This window comes from Quercus robur, chromosome 8, assembly GCF_932294415.1.
Source record: "Quercus robur chromosome 8, dhQueRobu3.1, whole genome shotgun sequence".
In the NCBI taxonomy this organism is placed as follows: domain Eukaryota; kingdom Viridiplantae; phylum Streptophyta; class Magnoliopsida; order Fagales; family Fagaceae; genus Quercus; species Quercus robur.
Window position 1 is genome coordinate 51055936 of NC_065541.1, and position 21136 is coordinate 51077071.

General features: G+C 38.0%; 1 protein-coding gene across 5 annotated transcripts; it reads right to left on the minus strand.

The window, feature by feature from the left end:
* Positions 1–10326: 10326 nt before the first annotated feature.
* On the minus strand, positions 10327–15744 carry LOC126696905 (U-box domain-containing protein 33-like). 5 transcript variants are annotated; one of them, XM_050393657.1, is made up of 9 exons: positions 15489–15744; positions 14448–14569; positions 13965–14086; positions 13171–13275; positions 12663–12707; positions 12512–12617; positions 12160–12300; positions 11600–11920; positions 10327–10771 (listed from the first exon to the last, which is right to left on the minus strand). In XM_050393657.1, exons 1-9 carry the CDS (start codon positions 15628–15630, stop codon positions 10589–10591), a joined length of 1287 nt encoding a protein of 428 aa, XP_050249614.1. In that variant the 5' UTR covers positions 15631–15744; the 3' UTR covers positions 10327–10588. The 5 variants fall into 5 exon arrangements, with proteins under 5 accessions (XP_050249614.1, XP_050249615.1, XP_050249616.1 ...); XM_050393658.1 differs by having other exon boundaries at positions 12160–12297; positions 15489–15741; XM_050393659.1 differs by lacking the exon at positions 12663–12707 and having other exon boundaries at positions 12512–12647.
* Between the last annotated feature and the right edge of the window lie 5392 nt (positions 15745–21136).

The window sequence follows — 21136 nt, forward strand, 5'->3', positions numbered from 1 at the left end:
TTTCGAGCATTGCTTGTTTTCATGCACTCATATCACCATGGGAAAAATCTTGAAATCTATGTGATTGTTGTAAATAGATCTTCGAACTTGTCATGAATGATTAGTGAATGGTTATGTTGATCTTGAAACATGCATAGACTTGTGTCTATATCTCTTCCCACTTTTTATTTTTTTTGCTAAAAAGAGCTCACTAAATGTAAATCTCCAAATAAAAAGAGATATTGAGCTGCAAAAGCCTGTCGCACATTCTAGTATTTGACTAGGAAAAAGGGTAAGCGACCTTATATCAAAAGTGAAATTTCTTTCAAAAAGGCCAAAGGCCTGTTCTTCAAAGAAAAGTGTTGTCTATCCCTCTCACAATGAGAGATGATTGCCTCAAAAGATCAAATGTTATAGCTGAAAGTGGAGTCAAATGAAAGGCTCCAAGTTATGTTATCAAGTTGTGTGGGAAGTCATATATTCATATTTCTATAATTGAGATTGGTCACATGATCTAGTGCTAATTGTGTATGCCTTGGTTGAATTGATCATTGAAGTTTCACATTAGACAAAGGACTATCTCATTGTTGATATCCACACATAACACACAAGTTTATGTTCGATAAATGCCATATTCATTTGTGTGATTGTACTTGATAAAATGTGTTTTCACATGCTCAATCTTTGTTAATTCAAGCACAAAAAGATTTTTGAGTGTTTTAGGTGTTTTTGGAAAGTGTTTTGCTGAAAAATCTGAAAATTTCAAAAATACAGTTTTGCCCTGTTTTGGCGGCTCAGTCGCGGGTGTGTCAAGTCGCGAGCCTCAGTCGCATCTTCGCTGGTCAGTTTTGGCAACTTGTTCGCGAGTGGAAGGTCCAGTCGCGAGATTCACTCAGAGATTTTCGCGGCTCAACTCGCGACTCACTCGCGGGTAGACCTTCCAGTCGCGAAAAACACTTAGAAAAATTTTTCAAAATTTTCCTCTTGAGTGCTTTGGCGGCTTGAGCTGGCGACTGTGTGGCGACTTAATGCAGTCGCGAAAATCACGTGTTTTGCAGAAACAGGAGCAGTTTTCAAACCTCTTTCAGTTTTCCCTCGAACTTTTGTAACTGTTCATCTTCTCTTAAAACTGTTGTTTTCTCCCAAAACTCTTCGTGAATCCATTTTTCAAACCCCTTTGGTGCTTCGTTTCTTCTCCAAATCATCAAGAAAAGGTATGGGTTTTGCTTTCTCAATCTCAGTTTCTTTTCCCTGCATATTTATGTTACTGTTTGGACTGGTATTGTGTTCGTTATTCTTATCTCTATGTGTAATGGGTATGGAGTATCCTGTTTTGATATTGTTCTCACCCGTTTTCATGCTGAGCAGTCAATGTGTTTTTCATTGTTCTGATTTTTTTTTGCTGATTATTGAATCTGAGAATCTTTTCTGAAATGGGTTTGGTGTTTATGTGACTTACTCATTACTCTTGCCTGAATATTGATGTGTGGATGTTTGGTTTCTTCATGATTGAAATATTTTCCCCATGCTCATGTCTCTGATGGAGTGTTTTATGTTATCTGTTCAAAATGATTCAAATGCTGTTTCCTATTGCATATCATGGTCATGTTAACCTGTCTCAATGTCAGTTGTGATGTCTTTCTTTGTCTTGGTGCACTTTCACCAAGTTTGATGCACGTATTAGTTTGTGCTTCTGTGTTTTGTTGGAAGGATTGGTTGGGTCTGCACTATTTTCAGTCTGGGTTTTTATATTGAAATATTGTTTATACTGAATCTTGTTGACAATCTTTTGTGGGGTATTGTTGCTTGGTTCTTTTCTGTTGGCCTGTTCTCTTGCAGATGTCTCGTCGATCTTCCAGGGGTAAAGACATTGTTTCTGACGAACCAGCAACCCCAGTTGCTAAAAGGACTCGTCTTTCATCTCAAGCATCTCAAGATCCCAATGAGGATAGATTCAGAGTTCCCCTGAACTCACATGCCTACTCAAATGTGTTTGACAAGTCAACAACTATAGTGGAGCGGGTAGTAGAGTTCAACACCTTAGGGACTACTTTCATCCCTCGAATCTTTGAGAAACGAGACTGGGCAAACTTGTTCGGAAACTTTGATGATCCAATGGATGAGCTAGTCAAAGAATGCTTCTCCAATGCATCTGATCTTGGACCTGTCCTCGTTTTCTGGGTCAGAGGAACAGAGTTTAGTGTTACCCCGGACTCCATCGCAGATCTTCTCGGCATCACCAGACCTCAAAATGTGAATTTAACTCCCTATGATGAACGAAATCCAGAGGTTGGGGAAATTCTACAAATCCTAGGACACGATCATGAGGTGTCTAGTGCAGGAACTTCCATCAGCACCGCAAAGTTTGCACCTGAGTTGACCACACTGAAGTTGATCATGTTCACCAATCTCTACCCACTGTCCAACACTACATTCATCAATCTTGGGAGAGCTATATTTCTGTGTGATCTCATTACCGGAGCCCCCATTGATATATGTGCTCACATCTACTACAACTTGAGGAAGACCGCGTGTCGATCTACAGCTCGAGGAATCATTCCATTTTGTAGTCTCGTCATGAAACTCATTCTTAATGCAGGCATTACTCCTCCTGCAGATGGTAAAATGTTGACTCGTCAACGTCCCATTTCATTATTCACTCTTCAAGCAAGCAGAAGTCACTCCTCCAAATCACCAAGACGTGCTCACATCTCTCCGTTTGATCCATCTGCCCCTGACTCAGAGACACCTGCACATACCACATCTGCATCACGTGATGTTCCTGATACTTCACCGGCTGATATTCCGCAAGCACAAACTGCTTCTCATACTGACAGAGTTGGTAGTGTCCTTGAGCATATTCAGAAACGCGTTGATGAGCTTGTGGCACTTCTTTACTCCACAAACAACCATGTCCAAATGCGCCTCGAGGCTATGGAAAATCAGCTAGATGAGATTCAACGAAAGTTAGACGAGAGTCTTTAGCTATTCGTGACAAAAAGGGGGAGGATATTACCCTAAGGGGGAGTGTCACTATCTAAGGGGGAGTGTCTTTATTTTTGTTTCCTTCTTCTCTTCAAGTTGATATATTATGTTTTGTAAAACTGTTATTCGGATATTCTGATTTGTACCCATATGCTTTTGTAAGCTTTTAGGGTTTATGTTTTATGCATAGTTTGTAGGCCTTGTGGTTTGTACCATGCTTAAGTGCAGCCTTTATGCTATGTTGAAATCAGTACTTTAATCTAAATGTTCTGCATTGTGATTGTTGTACTGTCACTCTTGTGCCCTTGTAGGATTGTTCCTAGATGCATATGCCATGTGAGCTATGCATTGGTTGAGTGTTGAACATACAAGTGTCTTGCTTTGTGCTTGTTAACTTGTATGTCCTTGTGTTCATTCCAAGTGTGAATGAACACTGTGATCACTACCTTGTGGTGTTCACTTGGTTGATCAAGCCATGATTTGTTTATTAACTCCATCTTTGCTTGATCTCATATTGCCTGTTTCATATGCATTTATAATTTTCTGCTGACAATGATCATGGTGTATTGTTGTGTTTCAGGAGTTTATATTCATATGATTCAAGTGCTTCACAGCTTCTAGAATTAGGTGTGAGTGAGTTTTGATCAATTGTTCCCAACTCACATGTTAAGTCTAGAGTCTGTTTTAGGGTTTTGTCACGGAATAGCCAAAGGGGGAGATTGTAAGGTTGAATTTATTCAACCATCTAATTGGCTTTATTCCGTGCCAAATTTGCTTGTAATTCAGCATTTAGTAACCCTGTATTTAGGTGGGATTGTTGTAAGGGTAGTGAGTGAGATAGTGTGAAGATTGCTCAAGAGTGTGCAAGAAAACAGAGTGTCGCGGCTGGGACTCGCGGCTGGCCTCGCGGCTTCAACCCGCCAGAAGATGCACACGTGCCAAGCATGCTGGAAGATGAACAGTCATGCTAGCTGGAGCACTACAGGACAAAACAGGACAACTGGCCATACGGTTAACTCGCGACTGGAACTCGCGACTTAGTCAAGCCGCGAGGTCAAGCCGCGAGCCACCCCTGTTTTGGAAAAACCTGACGTTTCGCATTCCTCTTCACTCTAGTATAAATACCCTTTTAACCCACGATTGAAAGAGAGCTTCCAGAGAGAATTTTGAGAGAGAAACCCTAAAGAAAAACCAGATTGTTTCACCCACAATCTCTACCTTAGAGTCTCATCAAAATCCCTCACTCTCTTCCTCTCCATTGTCAAATCCTTGAGAGGCTTTATACCAAACCTGGTTCTCACCATTATCATCTCTGTGAGACAGTCGTTTGGAGTTCTGGGAAGCAGTTAGGAAGGAGCCAATATTCATTGGTTGATGCTACGGTGTAGTAGCGGAATCCGGAAAGCTAGAAAAGAAAAAGGTTCGGCGCAACCTCGTTGGAGCAAGAAGCTTGGAGGGCTTAGGTGCATTGGGTAGATTAGGCTTGAAGGGTCTATTGCTGTCCTTGTATCCCAACTGTATTTTCTAGTGGATTGATTACCGCTTGGAGGGCGGCGGAGAGGTTTTTCGCCGAGGTCTTCGGTTTCCTCTTCGATAACATATCTGGTGTTATCGCTGTGTTTGCATCTTCCTTCCTCTCTATCTCTGCCTTTACATTATCTGCTGTGGTTTATTTTGTTGTGGCTTAGATAGTTGTTTAATCAATTCCATGTTATAGCATATGTTAAGTTTCCGCACACTAGTTGTTTAACATATTGCGTGTGTTGATTAAATTGGTTTTTGGGGGTCTAAACGTTCAAAAGTGTTTTTGTACACGTTTTTGAACTTTCACATCTAACACAACAGCTCACTCAGACCAGATCTTACGCCTACAGTTTAAGGTGTCATAGGCTTCTCTACACTTATCATTCTTAAACAGCTCTACTCTAGGTGGAGACTCAGAGGAAGTGGAAGTGGTCCTATGAGCTCTAGTTTTCCTAGGCATGGTGCTAAGATAAGGATCAAAACACAGAGCGAAAGAACAAAAAACCACAAACCAAAACCAAGGGCAGACTGCAAGTTAGCATAAAAATAAAAAAAAGAATCAAAATCTATATGATGCATGTGCTAACGCAGTGAATTAAGTCAAAAAGGTTCAAATTACAAAATTGGCTTGCACATTAAGGTTTTTAACATAAAAATCCCAAAATATAGAAACCACTTGATAAATTTAAAAAATTGACGAATTGATCATTACACATGATATAATAACAAAAATAATGACCAAATACATCAATTGGAGAAGCCAATATGACAAAATCCCCAATTCGGATCAAATTCAAAACCGTAGAATTTCCAATTTTTCATAAACCACAAAATTGATCAAATTAAACTATAGGGAACATCAATATAACATCATGGCACAAAAACCCATTGATCAATTACACAAGAATAGGCTTGAATCATAAAAAACCCCAATAATTTTTAAGATGCCGAAAATACCCATGAGAATGCATGACAAATGCATGAAAACAAGAAATAAACTTGAAAAAAAAGGGCAAAAGGGTTTTACTGGCTTCTAAGGACAAAAATCTTGCAAAAATCTTGAAAGAAAACGACAAAAATTGACTAGTGGAGCCAAGAACCAACGCGGAGAGAGAAAAAGAAAAGAACTATTTGAAAAAGATGTTTGAAAAAGTCCAATTCTGCCTTTTTGAAAAACCTGATTCACGAGTTTCGATCGGTCGAAAATCAGCCTCGACCGGTCGAAACAGACAGAGACTCCCTTTCTCAAAAATTTTAAAATTTTAAAAATTTCGATCGGTCGAAAAACAGAATGGACCGATTGAATCAGGCAGAGGCTCACCATATTTTTCAGGAAAAACACAATTTTTGAAAAACAAGTTGATTTAACTCAAAGCATTAAAATTTAAGAACAAAAATTCATGAGTATGAGATGATATGATTTTCCAAACAAGAATTTTAAGCCCAATATTCCCAAAAACAAAATTTTGCATTCTCCACAAATTTTCAAGCAACAAATTTAGTTTGCACATAATTCAAAGTGATTGCAAAAACTTGGTTGGTCAGACCATAAACACACACAATAACATGTACAATGTTTAGCAAAGAGTAACTCGTGTAGTGTGTGCGACTAGCAAAGACTTGAGATACATGTGAGGTGATATGTGAATAGAAATCAATCACAAAGTCTACAAAATTCATCACAAAAAATTTAAAAGAGACTATCACCTAAAGAGTTACATCATATAACTCCCACATCTCCTAGATCATAAGCTTGCAATCATGTAAGTTTCTTGTATTTATGCCTCATAATATACATTCCAATTTTAAGTTTATGTGAGTTTGGCATCAAGCCTAATAGTACACACCAATTAGATTTTAAGGATTAAGCACTTTTACCGAGGCTTCACCTTATGTTCTTTTTGTGCATGTGCTACACTTTCTTGAGCACAAAATCTTATGATATGCACTAAGGTGTTCATGATTGGTTAGTGAACAGTGGTGAGATGGTTATTTATGCCTTTCTCTAAAAGTTCAAGTCCAACATTTAAAAACATGTGACTTCAAGATTAAGACATAGTAATCAAAAACCATACACATCTTTCCCACACAACATGCACTACAAATCTTCAACTAGTAAAGTGCAATCAATAAGCTCATCAAAACTAAACAAGGTACAAAAGACATGTTATGTGAAAATAAATTGACCAACCTTGTTCTCAAAAACCAAGATGAATAGTGCAAAACAAAATGTACTTCCTTTTCCCTTTTTTTATTTTTATTTTTTTTTATTTTAATAAAAATAAAAAACACCTAGAATGAAATGCATGAATGTTATGCTATGCAAATCCTAGAGACAAAAAAAAAAAAAAAAAAAAAAAAAACACAACCAAAGAACAATGGTCACAAAAGGGTAGAGCAATGAAGCACAAGGACCATGTCAGAAAGACTTAGTTAGGTCGAGTCTTTTGCATCCAAAACTTTTTAGATGCATCACGAGCATTGGAGTTCTTATTCACTTGAGAATGATTACCAATTCTAGGATTGGAATAAAAGTTTAAAGCCTTTACCAAATCACCAATAAGTACCATAGGATCAAGTGCTTGAGGCACAAGTACTTTTGGTTTGTTTGCTCTCTTTGCAGCTTGCAGCTTGTAACAATTTGGACGTATGTGTCTAGTCTTTCCACAAAAGTGACAAACCCATGTAGGTTTATCATGTGTCTTGTCCTTAGATAGGGTAGGCTTCTTAGGCTTAGATTTTTTCAGATCAACCCTAATCTTCCTAGATGATGAACCTTCTAAGGGTTTAGCAACCTCACTCACAGAGGGTTTGACAGTCTCACTCACTATCTCACTCACTGAAGGTTCAGAAGAAGAAGATGAAGGAACAAACTTAGTGGAATGGGGAGTAGACACACAGATGCTATCAACATAACCTAAACCAGTTTTGTCAAAAGACAACTTTTGAACACTCAACATTTGATCAAGTTTAGAACTAGCAGATCTAGCAACAGATAAATCAAGTTCCAAAGATTTAACTTTATCAAGCAAGAGCATGTTTTCAGTTTTCACATTGTTCAAAAGATCATTAGTATCAAACAATTTAACAAGCAAAATTTTCTTTTCAAGCTCAAGAGATTCAATTTTCTTTAGGCCAAGTTCAACATTCATAGCATCCTTTGCAGCAACTTTGCAAAGTTTGTTATAGGCCTCTTGAAGATCTGCATCTTCAGAGAGTTCCCTATCAAAAGGGTTCTCTTCAATAGATATACTCTCATCAACTACAGCAGTAGCAGTGAAAGTAATGAAGTTTCCGTCCTCATCACAATCGGACTCATGATCAGAAACTTCACCATCACTAAGGGTTACAGCCATAGCCTTACCCATAGACTTCAAATAGGTTGGACATTCAGATTTCATGTGTCCATACCCTTGATATCCAAAACATTGAGAGCCTAAAGAATTATTGGAAGATTGACCTACTCTTTCTCTAGGTTTATCATTGTTATTAACCTTAATGGGATCATGCTTCCTAAAATTTCTAGGTTCAGCAGTGTTTGTGCCTCTTGCCTTTCTATTGTTATTCCTGAGAAAATTTCTAAAGTTCTTGGCAAGATAGGCAATCTCTGTAGCAGAGAGCTCATCATCAAATCCACCACTATCAACATCATCAACTGACTTAAGAGCCATTGATTTGGATTTGGTAGTTTTGGGTAGATCCAACTCATAGGATTGAAGAGATCCTACAAGCTCATCAACAGGGATGGAGTCCACATCCTTGCTTTCAGTAATGGCAGTCACCTTGGGTCTAAAGTCCTCAGTCACAGATCTAAGAATCTTCCTAACAATTTTAGGTTAATCATAGATTTCACCCAAGTTAAAAGCAGAATTAACAATATCATTCAGTTTAGCATAAAATTCATCAAAAGATTCATCATCAGACATCCTAATGCTTTCAAATTTAGAAGTCAATTGCTGCAATTTATTTATTTTGACAGCCTTTGTGCCTTCATGCACAGTCTGGAGGATATTCCAAGCAGTATGAGCGATCTCAACATTCGAGATTCTCTTAAATTCCTCTATAGAAACAGCGTTAAAAATTGCATTCATACCTTTGCTATTAAACGAAGCTGCTTCTTTCTGAGAAGTTTCCCACTCACTAACAGGAGTAGTGGGCTTCTCCCATTCGTATTCAATGGAGTTCCACACCCTCTCATTAATGGATTTCAGGAAAGCTTTCATCCTTACTTTCCAGTAAGCATAATTATTTCCATCAAAGTGAGGAGGAATAACTAGAGAGTGTCCGTGTTCCATGACAACAGGGGTCAAGGATTAGCTCAGTGATCAAAGGATCAACAACAAAAGAGCTACCCGCTCTGATACCACTTGACAGTTTTTAGACCCTTTAAAACAATTGATTAAACCTAGGTAATTAGCTAAGTTGTTACTTAGTCCAATTAAACAAATTTAGGTTATCACAATAATAAAGATCAAATCATGCAAAGCAGGGAAAATAAATAACACACGATATGATCACCCAGGAAACCAAACTGGTAAAAACCTGAGGAGGATTTGACCTAGCTATCCTCAAGGTAAACTTGAATCCACTATCTTGAAAGAATCGAAATTCATACAAAAGGACTTACAAGCACCCCCGCTTGACTTCCTAATGCTACCAACCAGTAGAACTTACTGACACGACCACGTGCAAGCTCCGAATCTATGGACTCCTTCTTTCTTGGATTCCCACCAGTTACAAGCACCCCCGCTTGTGTATTCTTTAAGCTTTAATGGCAGCAACTGAATTGATCATCAAGGTGTAGAAAATATCTCCTCTTTGAAAACCCTAAGTTTGTGTAAAGGAAAACTCCTCTAGATCTCACAAGAGATTTACACAAACCGCAATATGAGCAGTACTAAAACGTGGCTAGAGTTTGCCTTTTATACTTAGGACAAATAAGAAACCCTAAAAACGTTTTAAAACAACTAGGGCTGAGTTGGAAAATTCTGCAGAAAAGCGATTTGCCCGAGCTTCGATCGGTCGAGCCTAAGCTTCGATCGATCGAGCCAGGCCGAAAGCCACAGTGCTTCCTGCATTAAACTCGATTCCAACTTTACATTGACATACAACTTTGAGCTAGCTTTAAACACTTCTAAACACATTGTTTTGATCATGGTTTGCCAACAATACAAATTAGAGTTCTAAATACATAAAGTCCTAAACTTTAGAACCTAACATAATTAAATCAATTAGGTTTAACACAAATACTCAGACATGGTTTGATATATTTTTTTGATATGATGATATGGTTTGATTTATCATAAACCTACAACATGATCGAGGTTAATTGATCAAATCGAAATTTTAGAGACCAAATTGTTAGTCACATTAAAGTCAAATGGTGATATTTGTTATAGGGAAAAAAAAAAAAAAAAAAAGAAACTCACATACATGCACGAAAGGAATTAAATTTATTCAAGATGTATATCTAACCATAAGTTGCTGAGGTTTGAAATAATACTCATAAATCGTTGGAGAAGAAAAAAATAATAATAATAAGGAGAATATATTATTAATTTAAAATAAGAGTCCCTATAAGGATTCTCTAGAAACACCCTTTTTTGCACCTTCTAATAAAATCTCACTACAACATTTAAAAAATAAAATAAAACAAAACCTCTTATTTAGACCTTTATATAGAATCTTACCTATTAATTTTTGTTTTTTAACAGGAGATAGGTTCTTTTACACTTCTACTTACAAAAATGATTTGTAAATGGATATCAACTATCATAATTATCAAATTATATGTTTTTGAAGATGTTAAAAAAAGGGTGATGGGTGAGAGATTCACAATAAATATGAGCTTGTGTCTGTTAAATGCTCTTGGCATCTTTGCATTTATTTTAGGTGTAAACCTATAACCAAAACTTCTGAGTTGAAATACCATTATGTAATACAACATGATGCAATATTATGCTACAGCAGAACCAAGGATTCAATAAAGAAGAAAAATGTATCGATCTATTTATTTTTTTACATAAAAAATAATGAAATACAAAATGCACCCGTGGGTTGGAACAGGTGGTATATGGTGGAGGTGGAAGAGTTTCAGATTTCAATGTTTTTGTTGCCACTCCTGAATGGCTGAACGAAGAGCATAATTGGGTACAAGATTGCAGTTTTCAAGCTTCAAATTTGTCATTGGTGAAGTGTCATGTCCACTGTCAAACCATTCTCTCAAAACCTCAGCTTCATAAGTAAAACCATCCGTTGCCACATGAGGATCTTGCATGATGTCCTGCAAGATTGTAAATAAAACATTCATAAAAAAAGGACTGCATTTTATGTGATGATAATAATTTAGTCCAATTAAGTAGTTTGTGGCAGAAAGAGCTTCCAACATGAAACAGTGATTCCACATCAAAGTTACATTACTCATGGACAGACATGTTCAGAAAATCTTTTGCCTATTCGGTAAAGCATGATAGGAAGGAGACCACGAAAGCCAGCAAACGATCCAAGTTTTGTTCTTGATTTTGATGGTTTTCAAGCTCAAGAATTTAAATATTTTCTAGTATGAATGTCAATGTACTAGCCTACATGAGAGTGGAATTTGGGCCTGGAAACCAATATCAATATAATATTTTGGAAGTTTGTCTTTTCCCTTGTGGATTCAATGATCCTTCATGGATTCTAGGGTTATTTATCAATTGTAGAAGTTGGCTACGTCTGATTTATTCATCCATTTAGCATCAGCTGGTATCAGAGCCATTTCTGGTATTGCATGATGGCTAATGAGCTCAAGGGCAGCAACCGTTCTAGCGACTCAGAACACACAGATGGGATTCTTTCTAGAGCTGAATTCCAAACTTTCCAAGGCTGAGAATAAGCTCTCTATTTAAATTTAGGACTCTTTTAATTAGGAAAGAGAAACAAGAAATATATGAGCATACACACACGCAAAAGAATTTTGAAATGGAAATTGTTTGAAATAGGGTCTGATAAATTCCCAATTATTCAAAAAATTTAGTTGTTAATAAATGATGAATTTAATCATTTAACCATTATTATAAGAGTCAACATGAATTGAAGACATTGGAAAATAAATAAAAATTCAATAGCCTACCTGGGAGATTGGACACAGAAAATACGATGGAGGTTCAGAGTGTTCTTTGGAGCTCAGCAACTCATCCCGTTCTTTTTTGTAAATTTGCAACAGTTCCACAGCAGAGACAATCCTCAGCTCCAACCCCTCTACCATCTCATTAGATTCTACAATTTTGCTTTCTAGTGATGATTTTTGATCTAAGGCAAACTGGAGATCTTCCATTGCTTTGCTTAGCTGTATTTTCACCTTTTCATGTTCCTCTTTCTCTTTTGCTAGAGCTTCCTCAATTTCTTTTCTTTGTTTCAACTCCTCAGCACATAAGCGGTCTGACACTTGAGCCTGTAAATTATGCACTTGGAGAATTAATTAAAGATATGATGTTTTCTAAGTTTATTATGGAACAAATTCCATACATAGTGCAGTTAGATTATGTTCATCTTCGCCCTGAATATAGTTAATTGACTTTAGAGTGAAGTAGAGGGTGTATAGTATTAAAACAAACAAAAGAGAGAACTTTCTGTAGTCCTTACATGTTTTTGATCATTAATTCCAATACAAGGAAATAGTCATAGGTTTACCTTGTGCATTGCTTCAATTGCATCCTTTTCGGCTTTGCGACGTCTCTGTGTCTCTTGAAATGCTTCTAGCCTTGCATTCCCAGCCTCTGCCATGGCCTTTTCAAATTTAGAATAGAGAGTTTCATCTATACTTCCATCCTGCTAGAGTCAATCAAATCTCTTAAGTTTTGAAGTCATATCTGAAACAACTAAGATAATTATTTCCAAAGATAGAGGCCATGTGATCTTAAAAATCCAAAATCTGAGCTTGGATAAACATGCAAATGCTGTTGAACATATATTTTTCACATACCACTACACTAGGAGGGGATAAACAAGGAAGACTGTCTTTGTACTGAGGAAGTGTGTTTACCTCTAAACCATTGTCAGTCCCATCAGACCTAACAGATGAAATCCGAGCTATGTCAACTGGTCTTCTGGAAGAGCATGTTGAATTATCCAAAGCTGGAGGATACCATTCATCAGAACTCCCTTCTGCAACTGACCCCCTTGGAGTCCAGAAATCATCAGTACCATCAAGGGAAGAAACGTCTGTTCCACTTCCTACACTATAGTCAATACTGGCAATCAGTTCACTGCGGAATGAAACTTGAGCTGAGATGGTGGGTGCTACACAAATATCAGCTCCATCTAAAGTACTTTCCCTATATTATGTGGTACTTGCAGTAGTAGTTATCCCAGTGTCAAGGCTTTGTCAATACACACACACACACACACTCACACGCACACGCTTGCATTAGTAGTAATAATGATTAAAATCAAGCACATAAGAAAAATTTTTAATCTATAAACAAGGAAATTGTTTGTAGCAGTTTCAAGTATATGACAGTTTCCCTAATTCAATAGCCAATCAAGCCTTTTGTAACTAGTATATGCTAATCATACAGTCAATTAAAACTAAGAAGCTTCATATTTGGGAGTACATATTTTCATGCAATTAATATGTATTTCAAATATATTGGTATACATCAGCACTGGAAAAAGTTATAAAAACAAAAACATCAAGCAAACCTGGTGTGGATAAGGCGACCCTTGCATATAAATTGTATGTGACAGGATACAGGTGCATGTAGGCGCACATAGATTGCTTTCTTAGACTTGAGGTCCATCATTTTCCTGCAATGTTAAGCCGGGGGGTTGGGGGGTTGGTAAGCTGTAAGAAATCTCAGTGTATAGGTGCATATATAAGTTTCAACTTTGTGGACCATTGAGTGAGATAGAATTAAACTAAAATTTTTATGCAAAATCATCATAAAAATTGATAATATCAAACTGCAAGATAATTAATCATCATAATTATATTTTGAAAACAGACTACAACTTCTAGAAACCAGGAAATGGCTTGTAAACACCCTCTTTCACAAATTCAAAACAACATTATCTTTCACAGGAGAGAAAATTAATCAATTAAGTTAAGAGAACAACCAATCAATGCAACTGCCTAGTAAAGGTACCCCAAGCCAGTACAAAAAAGCATAACTAATAGCATGGTCTATATCTTACTCCTGATGATAAACCCCTTACTTATCTGTTAACTGATCTAATTTCATGCTCAAAAATTCTGAAGGCAACTAAGATAGCATAGTCTTCAGTCTCTTTATGGTCCTGACCTACTGCCCACACATGCATGCAGAATTTGCCAAAACAATTTGCCCAAGATAGGGCACATCCAGTGTGAATCGTTCAAATTCACTCTACCTTTTGGAGGTTCAAAGTGGATGTAAATGGAAATAAAAAAGAAAATGATGGTTAAAATATTAAAAGGAACAGAAAATCAAAAAGCAAAATCGATCAGGTGGTTGTACTTTGAGTAGTGCTTATCTGCTGCTGCTCCCATAACAAGCTTCCTGATTCCAAGCTGGCAGATGAGATTCACAATTCCCTTCTCAATACTGTCCATTTCAATATCTCGTGATTCTGCCTGTGCCTGCATTAGAAAGCCATAGATGCCAAAATAAATCATAACGTTCAGCACATTTAGCAATTAACCATTTTCAAGGAACTCTAATATTTTAAAAATGATCATGCTAAAATTGGAAGTTCTCTGCAGCTTAATGACATAACGATATATATTTGCTATTATGTATAAACATTGTAAATGAACTACAGGTGAGTAGTCCTGGTAGTAGCGTCTAGCAACTATGGACTGGTTGTCTACCAACGAAAATGACTGTCATACTGAGCATACAGCTTTCAGTTGTCTTATCTACCTCATGATAAAACTAAAAAACAAATCAAAAACAAATTAATAACACATTCACAAAAAGAGACATGAGATAGCTTTGTACCCCTATTTTGCGACAAAAAAGAAGATACTCATCTAGGATTTGCTGCATATTCTGCCTTTCAATTTCCCGGTATGCCCTGACTTTCTGTTTGGTCAATGTGCTTGCTGGAAATCTTGTTCCCACTAGAAACCAAGGATAGAGTTACTATGTAATATAAATTCCATTATGGGTACTAACAACCACTGAAAAGATGATGGGAATTGCAAACCAGAAACAGGCATGTTTAATAATTACCAAAGTCTAACTAGGTAGAACCTTTTTTTTTTTTTTTTTTTTTTTTTTTTTTTTTTTTTTTTGAGAAGGAACTAGGTAGAACCTTAGAAGTAAATAAATTCTTCAGCCAAATTTCATAAAAATACCCGATTGCTAGTCTAAAACTGTAGCCAAATCAATAAATAATTCAGATTGACCAAAATTTCTGGAACTGCTAATCAAATTTCCAAATTAAATTTCCCTCCAACTATGGCCAATTTTTCATCCAGGTTTTGCCCCAATATAATTCATAGTCAAATCCTAATCCACTGTTTTCCTAAACAACTACAAGTACCTGGAAAATCTTAAAAACCCTTTTCAATTAATTCATTAGAATCTAACAAATCTAGTCAACTAAGTCTAACTTCAGGAAGTTATCAAGTACATGATAATCAGTTCCACTTCCAAGAGATAAAATTACATCAAAAGTTGGATTCTCACCGGAGTTCATAACTTTAGATACACATAGTGTTGGGAATATTCACAAATTCCCAAATTTGTGAGAAGCGAAAAACAGATAGAAAAATAACTCACACACAAGGCAGTCACACAACACAATAAATTGCTATTATTTTCAGGGAAAAATACAAGATGACAAACTCTAATCTCCATGGACTAAGCCTCGTAAAATTTCCCATTAAAGCTGTAGCACTTTCATATCAGGTTGGGTCATAATTCAGATCAAACACAAACTAGGCTCCACATAGCCTAACACATATACAGCTATTAGCTATGCCCACATACATTACACATACACACGTATAAAGAGCTAAAATGTTGGCGACTTACTGATGGGGATCATATTTGCTGGCTGGTGGATGTGAATGACACATATAGTTTTTCCCCTAGAGTTCTGTAATGTCCATAACAAGATTGATTTGTACTCTTTCACATTTTGTCCCAGCGCAACGTGTAATATATCATCGTCCATGTTCAAAGTTCAAACCCAAACTTCCACGTACCAACACCAAGCTTTTGAAATAAACAATAAGACACAGATTTTATAGGAAGATGAGTAAAGCGGCGTACACGTGTAAAGATGCATTGAAAAGGTCTCTGGTTTTTGGTGTTAAGTATTGTCTTGAGTTGAGCTCTCGATATATATATATATATATATATATATATATATATATATTCTTGTCCTACAGGCGGCAGTGATTTTCTGCGCAAAACAACATAGGCAATGAGTTGTGAAGTTGTACATAAAATTCCACGGTGCCATGATGACGACGTGTTCAATGTCAACGTTTGTTAATAACTTTACTTGTCAATGCATATCTGTGACAAGATAATGTCGCCTTTGTTAATAACTTTACTTGTCCGTTAACAAGTGCGGCAGTGGTTAAGGTTAAGTTTTTATTATAATCAATTAACTTTTCAGACCCAATCTCACATGGGTCCAGTTAATGTGTGATTGCAGTGTATAAAGCTAAAGCCATTTTTATTTTTTATTATTTATTTATTTTTTAATTGTAATTGGGTAGCTTTTTAGTGTTGTCTCACGTAAGTTATTTAAAAAAATATTTATTTATTTACTTTTGTTGCTTCCTAATAAAGTGAGACGGATAAATTCTTGATGCCACTTGTTAACAAAAGCCTAACTATATTTTAAGTTATATTGAGTAAACAGTACATGGTGAGTAGAAAGCAGAGGTCATTTCTCCAATTCTGTGCTGAACAGAGCGCTGTACGGTGCTCATGGGGCATCTCTAGATCAGGTCTTAGATGCCCTCCTAGATAGTTTTATGCATGTTTCTTTTGGAATAAATTTGCCAATCATAAAAGCCAATTGATGGCATAGTGGTGAATTTAGAACTGACCCAGACCCCTAAGGTCTTTTTGCATTTTGCCCTTTCAAAAATGAAAGAGTCTTGATTCATTGGTGTAGGTCTTCTTGTAGTTGGATTTGAATCTATTAGCATTATCATACACAAAGTTACAAACAAATAAAAAAGAAGATTCATTAATTTAAAAGGAACTATATAGGGATTTTATTTTTTATTGCTAGAGGAAGAAGGAATTCAAACTTGACCATCTCTATTGGAAACAACATAGAATGCCATATGACTTTGATCATTGACATTTAGGGATTGTTTTTCTACAATTTTTAGGTATAAAGATGAATTTTATTTGCTAAGAGTTTTATATCTCAACTAATATTTCTTAGTATTTTCAAGAAATATGTAGAGTTCAAATATTTCATGCTCTTAATATAACTAGCGAATTATTAAAATAAAAAAGTCCATTCATGGACTTAAAAAAAAAAAAAAACAGTTTTCAAAAGTGAGGCAATCATGTATAATCCAATTGTAGAAGAGGGTGAATTAGTGATTTAGGACGATAAAATAAAATTCAAGGGATTAAATATTATAGGGCATTTTAGAAAATAAAATTAAATAATGGATATACAAGTGGGAATTTTTTTATATATAAAACAAGTTGTAATTCCATAAAAAATTTGGTAATAAGATAATTGTGGGGTCCAGTAATAGACGGACCAGGCCCATTTGCTGATGAAGGGTCCAAAGGCCCAAGCCTAAAAGGGTCATGGTCAGAATTCAAGAATAAGGTGGCCCAACTGGCCCGGAGAAGCGGCCGAGGACAGTGCAGTCCTCGGCTGACCCAAGAAAGAGGGCAGAAAGGTAAAGGGGAGTGCCCGAAGGGGAGTGCCCGAAGGGGAAATCTAAAATATCTAAGAGAGGCTTCCTTGGCCACCTTTCCCATGCATATCTCTGCGCCTAACAGAGCCTTATCCATGAACTTTATCAACGACTCTCGACGACTTAGGTCTGAGACTGATGGGACAAGTATCAGTCTTGAAAGGGTCGACCCTACACGTGGACGAAGGAAATTGAACGCGTGCGAGTATAAAAGAAAAAATATGTAACCTAAAGGGGGGGCTCCTCCAGTCCCACAGAAAAGAAGAAAGGGCTTCAGAGGCAAATACACTGGAACCATGCATAAACATCTTAACAAACCCACAGCCGGGTAAACAGGATTAAGCCTTTCGATCCCACTCTCTACAAATGATATTGTATGGGCCCATTTACGTGCGAACCCAACTCAACTGTGGTTCAACGCTAATCGTGCGCTTACAATTGGCGCTGTCTGTGGGAAGGCTTGCGTGTTAGCTCGAGCGGTGGCGAGGTTGAGTTTCTGTCGAACGAGGGACTATGAGGACGCCCGTATCACCGGCGACACATTGTTGCTATTCCAACATAGGCTCCCACTAGGGGCTACGTTCCACGGTGTCAACGACATGGGCAAGCCTAGGGGCTTCAAACATCAGGCCGACTTCCTCCACCTTATTCGAGGAGCAAAACCTTAGGAAGAATAAGCAAGTAAAGAAGCATACAAGTTTTGGACAGAACCAAGGCCTTGCATGGTCCTCGGACCCAAGCCTCTGGGGAAACCAACTACTTAAAAAGAATCAGACAAGTTTTGGACAGAACCAAGGCCTTGCATGGTCCTCGGACCCAAGCCTCTGGGGAAACCAACTACTTAAAAAGAATCAGACAAGTTTTGGACAGAACCAAGGCCTTGCATGGTCCTCGGACCCAAGCCTCTAGGGAAACCAACTACTTAAAAAGAGTCACACAAGTTTTGGACAGAACCAAGGCCTTGCATGGTCCTCGGACCCAAGCCTCTGGGGAAACCAACTACTTAAAAAGAATCAGACAAGTTTTGGACAGAACCAAGGCCTTGCATGGTCCTCGGACCTAAGCCTCTGGGGAAACCAACTACTTAAAAAGAATCACACAAGTTTTGGACAGAACCAAGGCCTTGCATGGTCCTCAGACCCAAGCCTCTGGGGAAACCAACTAGTTAAAAAGAATCACACAAGTTTTGGACAGAACCAAGGCCTTGCATGGTCCTCGGACCCAAGCCTCTCGGAAAACCAACTACTTAAAAAGAAGCATACAAGTTTTGGACAGAACCAAGGCCTTGCATGGTCCTCGGACCCAAGCCTCTGGGGAAACCAACTACTTAAAAAGAGTCACACAAGTTTTGGACAGAACCAAGGCCTTGCATGGTCCTCGGACCCAAGCCTCTGGGGAAACCAACTACTTAAAAAGAATCACACAAGTTTTGGACAGAACCAAGGCCTTGCATGGTCCTCGGACCCAAGCCTCTGGGGAAACCAACTACTTAAAAAGAAGCATACAAGTTTTGGACAGAACCAAGGCCTTGCATGGTCCTCGGACTCAAGCCTCTAGGGAAACCAACTACACAAAAGCGCCATCGGAGCTCCCTAACTCCCAGTCGACTGCTCGGATGGATTATTTATAAATCATCAGACTTGGACGACATTCACGCGCTTATCACAGAATGTCCAACTGATATCCTGGTTAGTTTCTTAAGTTTGATTTATTACAAATTATCGGTATAATGCCTGATAGTGCTGACAGATGAGATTTGATTAGATTATGCTTCAAAGTAGCTTTATCACAAATATTCTCAAAGCAACACATACATAGAGCACATTCGTTCATAAAGTTGTGTTGCCCATTAGATCAACGCTTAAAACATGTAAATCAACTTCCATTCTTATTACGATGAAGAAATAGTACAGTGTACAAATGAAAAGCTGGAATCAGCCCACGTCAAAGCTTACTACATAAGCAAGAAAAGAAAATACAAGAAAGCTGGAGAAAGCCGAGGAGGTATGTCGGAGGAAAGGTTGACTACAGTTCCGAGACCTTATTCTTCCCCCACACCCTTACATGCCCATAACTCAGGCAGCCAAAGAGACCCAACTTAAACCTGACACCGTTGAAGAAAAGGTGCAGGGAGTTGAAGGTGATGAGGCTTTCTCTAAATATACACCTGCCGCAAAGCAGAGGCGCTGATGGAGGAAAACCCTTCTTCTGCCGCACCAAAACTCTGGCATGGACAGAACCTGCTTCGGATTTTGACTAAAAGAGGGGAAGATTCCTTTCCCTCTCGGTGGAGATGGAGTACTCTCCTGAATTTGTGCTTCCTGTGCCCATACCTTACTGTTATAAGCCTCATGAAGACACGGCGCTTCTGCGGCGGAGGAAGTTCTTTATTCCCAACCCTCGCTTTCAATATGTTACGCCAAGAAAGGAGAGCTCCGGATATGGGAAGCGTGATGTGAGAGAAAACTGAAAGAAGGGGTGTTATATATAAAGCAACCATCTCTCCCTCCTATTTATTTGAAAAGACCAGATGATGGTAGTCAACTCATGCGGCGTCCCAAGGAGCACTACAGACAAAGTGGTCTTGGCTCAACTTCCAACATCAACTGCAACCACAAGATTAAAGAGCCTCGTAAAGGCGCACTTCGGTCATCGTGACATCAGAGAGTACCACGTGGCCAGAAGTTGCAGAAATATCTCTTAATTCATGGGCTAGGTGGATTCGTGGACCCGGGGCCGCTTTGTGTAAGGGCCCAAGTACCTTGGCCGACGCCGAGCAGCGGCCATGGCCGAGGACAATCACTGTTGGGCACCTCGGGAAATGCTCAAAGATAGGGGAAACCAAGTACTGATGCAGACATTGGTCTTGGATAGAACCTAAGGCTTGCATGGTCCTCGGACTCAGGCTAAAAGGGAAACCAAGTACTAGTGCAGACATTGGTCTCGGACAGAACCTAAGGCTCGCATGGTCCTCGGACCCAAGCTAAAAGGTAAAACCCAGTACCGATAAAAACCCAAGTCTCGGACTCAAGCCTCTGGGGAAAAATCAAGTACATAAGATAAAACGCATACGTTCTGAACAAAACCCAGGTTTTGCAAAGTCCTCGGACTCAGGCTGCTTGGGAAGTCAACTTCCCGAATGAAGAAATCTCTTGGCTTAAACACTGGAAAAGGATAAGGCTCGCGTATCATGGAGATGATGGAATAACCTAATGATCGGCAACTTAAGGAGGCCATTCATCCGGTAGGTAACATGTCCTCGGACAGTTACTTTTTACCTCTTATCTAGCACTTAGCCCCCATCTCGGCCAATTTAAGGTAAGCCTAATTTCTCACTGGTCGGGTTGTTATATCAAATAATAGTAATTCTATTAAAGTTGTGGTGGCGTCTTTTTATTGACAAATATTTCAGCCTTAGTTACCATTAATTCAAATGCCATATTATTGTGCCGAGCAGCATGAATAAACTTATAAAACATGAAAATAGAACATGTAAAATAAATGAATAGTAACTTTTATTAATATGGAAAATTGTTACAACGTACAAAGAAGGGCTTAAACAAGCCTATACAAAAGTGAACTGTCAAAATAACACTAGCATCCGCAGTACAGATAAGTAAATAATCAGCTGCCCTTTAAACTCGCCTTCAAAGCTTTTTCGATCTCTGCCTCAGTGTTGCTCATATCAGGAGAAGATCCTTATACAAAAATAATGAAGGAGAAGGAAGAAGAATTGGAAGACATGGAAGCACTTCAGCAAGCTCTTGTTGCTGAAGA

Excerpts from the sequence above, each read along its gene's own strand:
- LOC126696905 (XM_050393655.1), bottom strand. The coding sequence starts at position 15,630 with ATGGACGATGATATATTACACGTTGCGCTGGGACAAAATGTGAAAGAG. Across the intron at positions 14,087-14,447 it reads TTTTTTGTCGCAAAATAGGG|GCACAGGCAGAATCACGAGA; the intron begins GTACAAAGCTAT and ends TTTCTAATGCAG. Across the intron at positions 10,772-11,599 it reads TTCTGTGTCCAATCTCCCAG|GACATCATGCAAGATCCTCA; the intron begins GTAGGCTATTGA and ends ACAATCTTGCAG.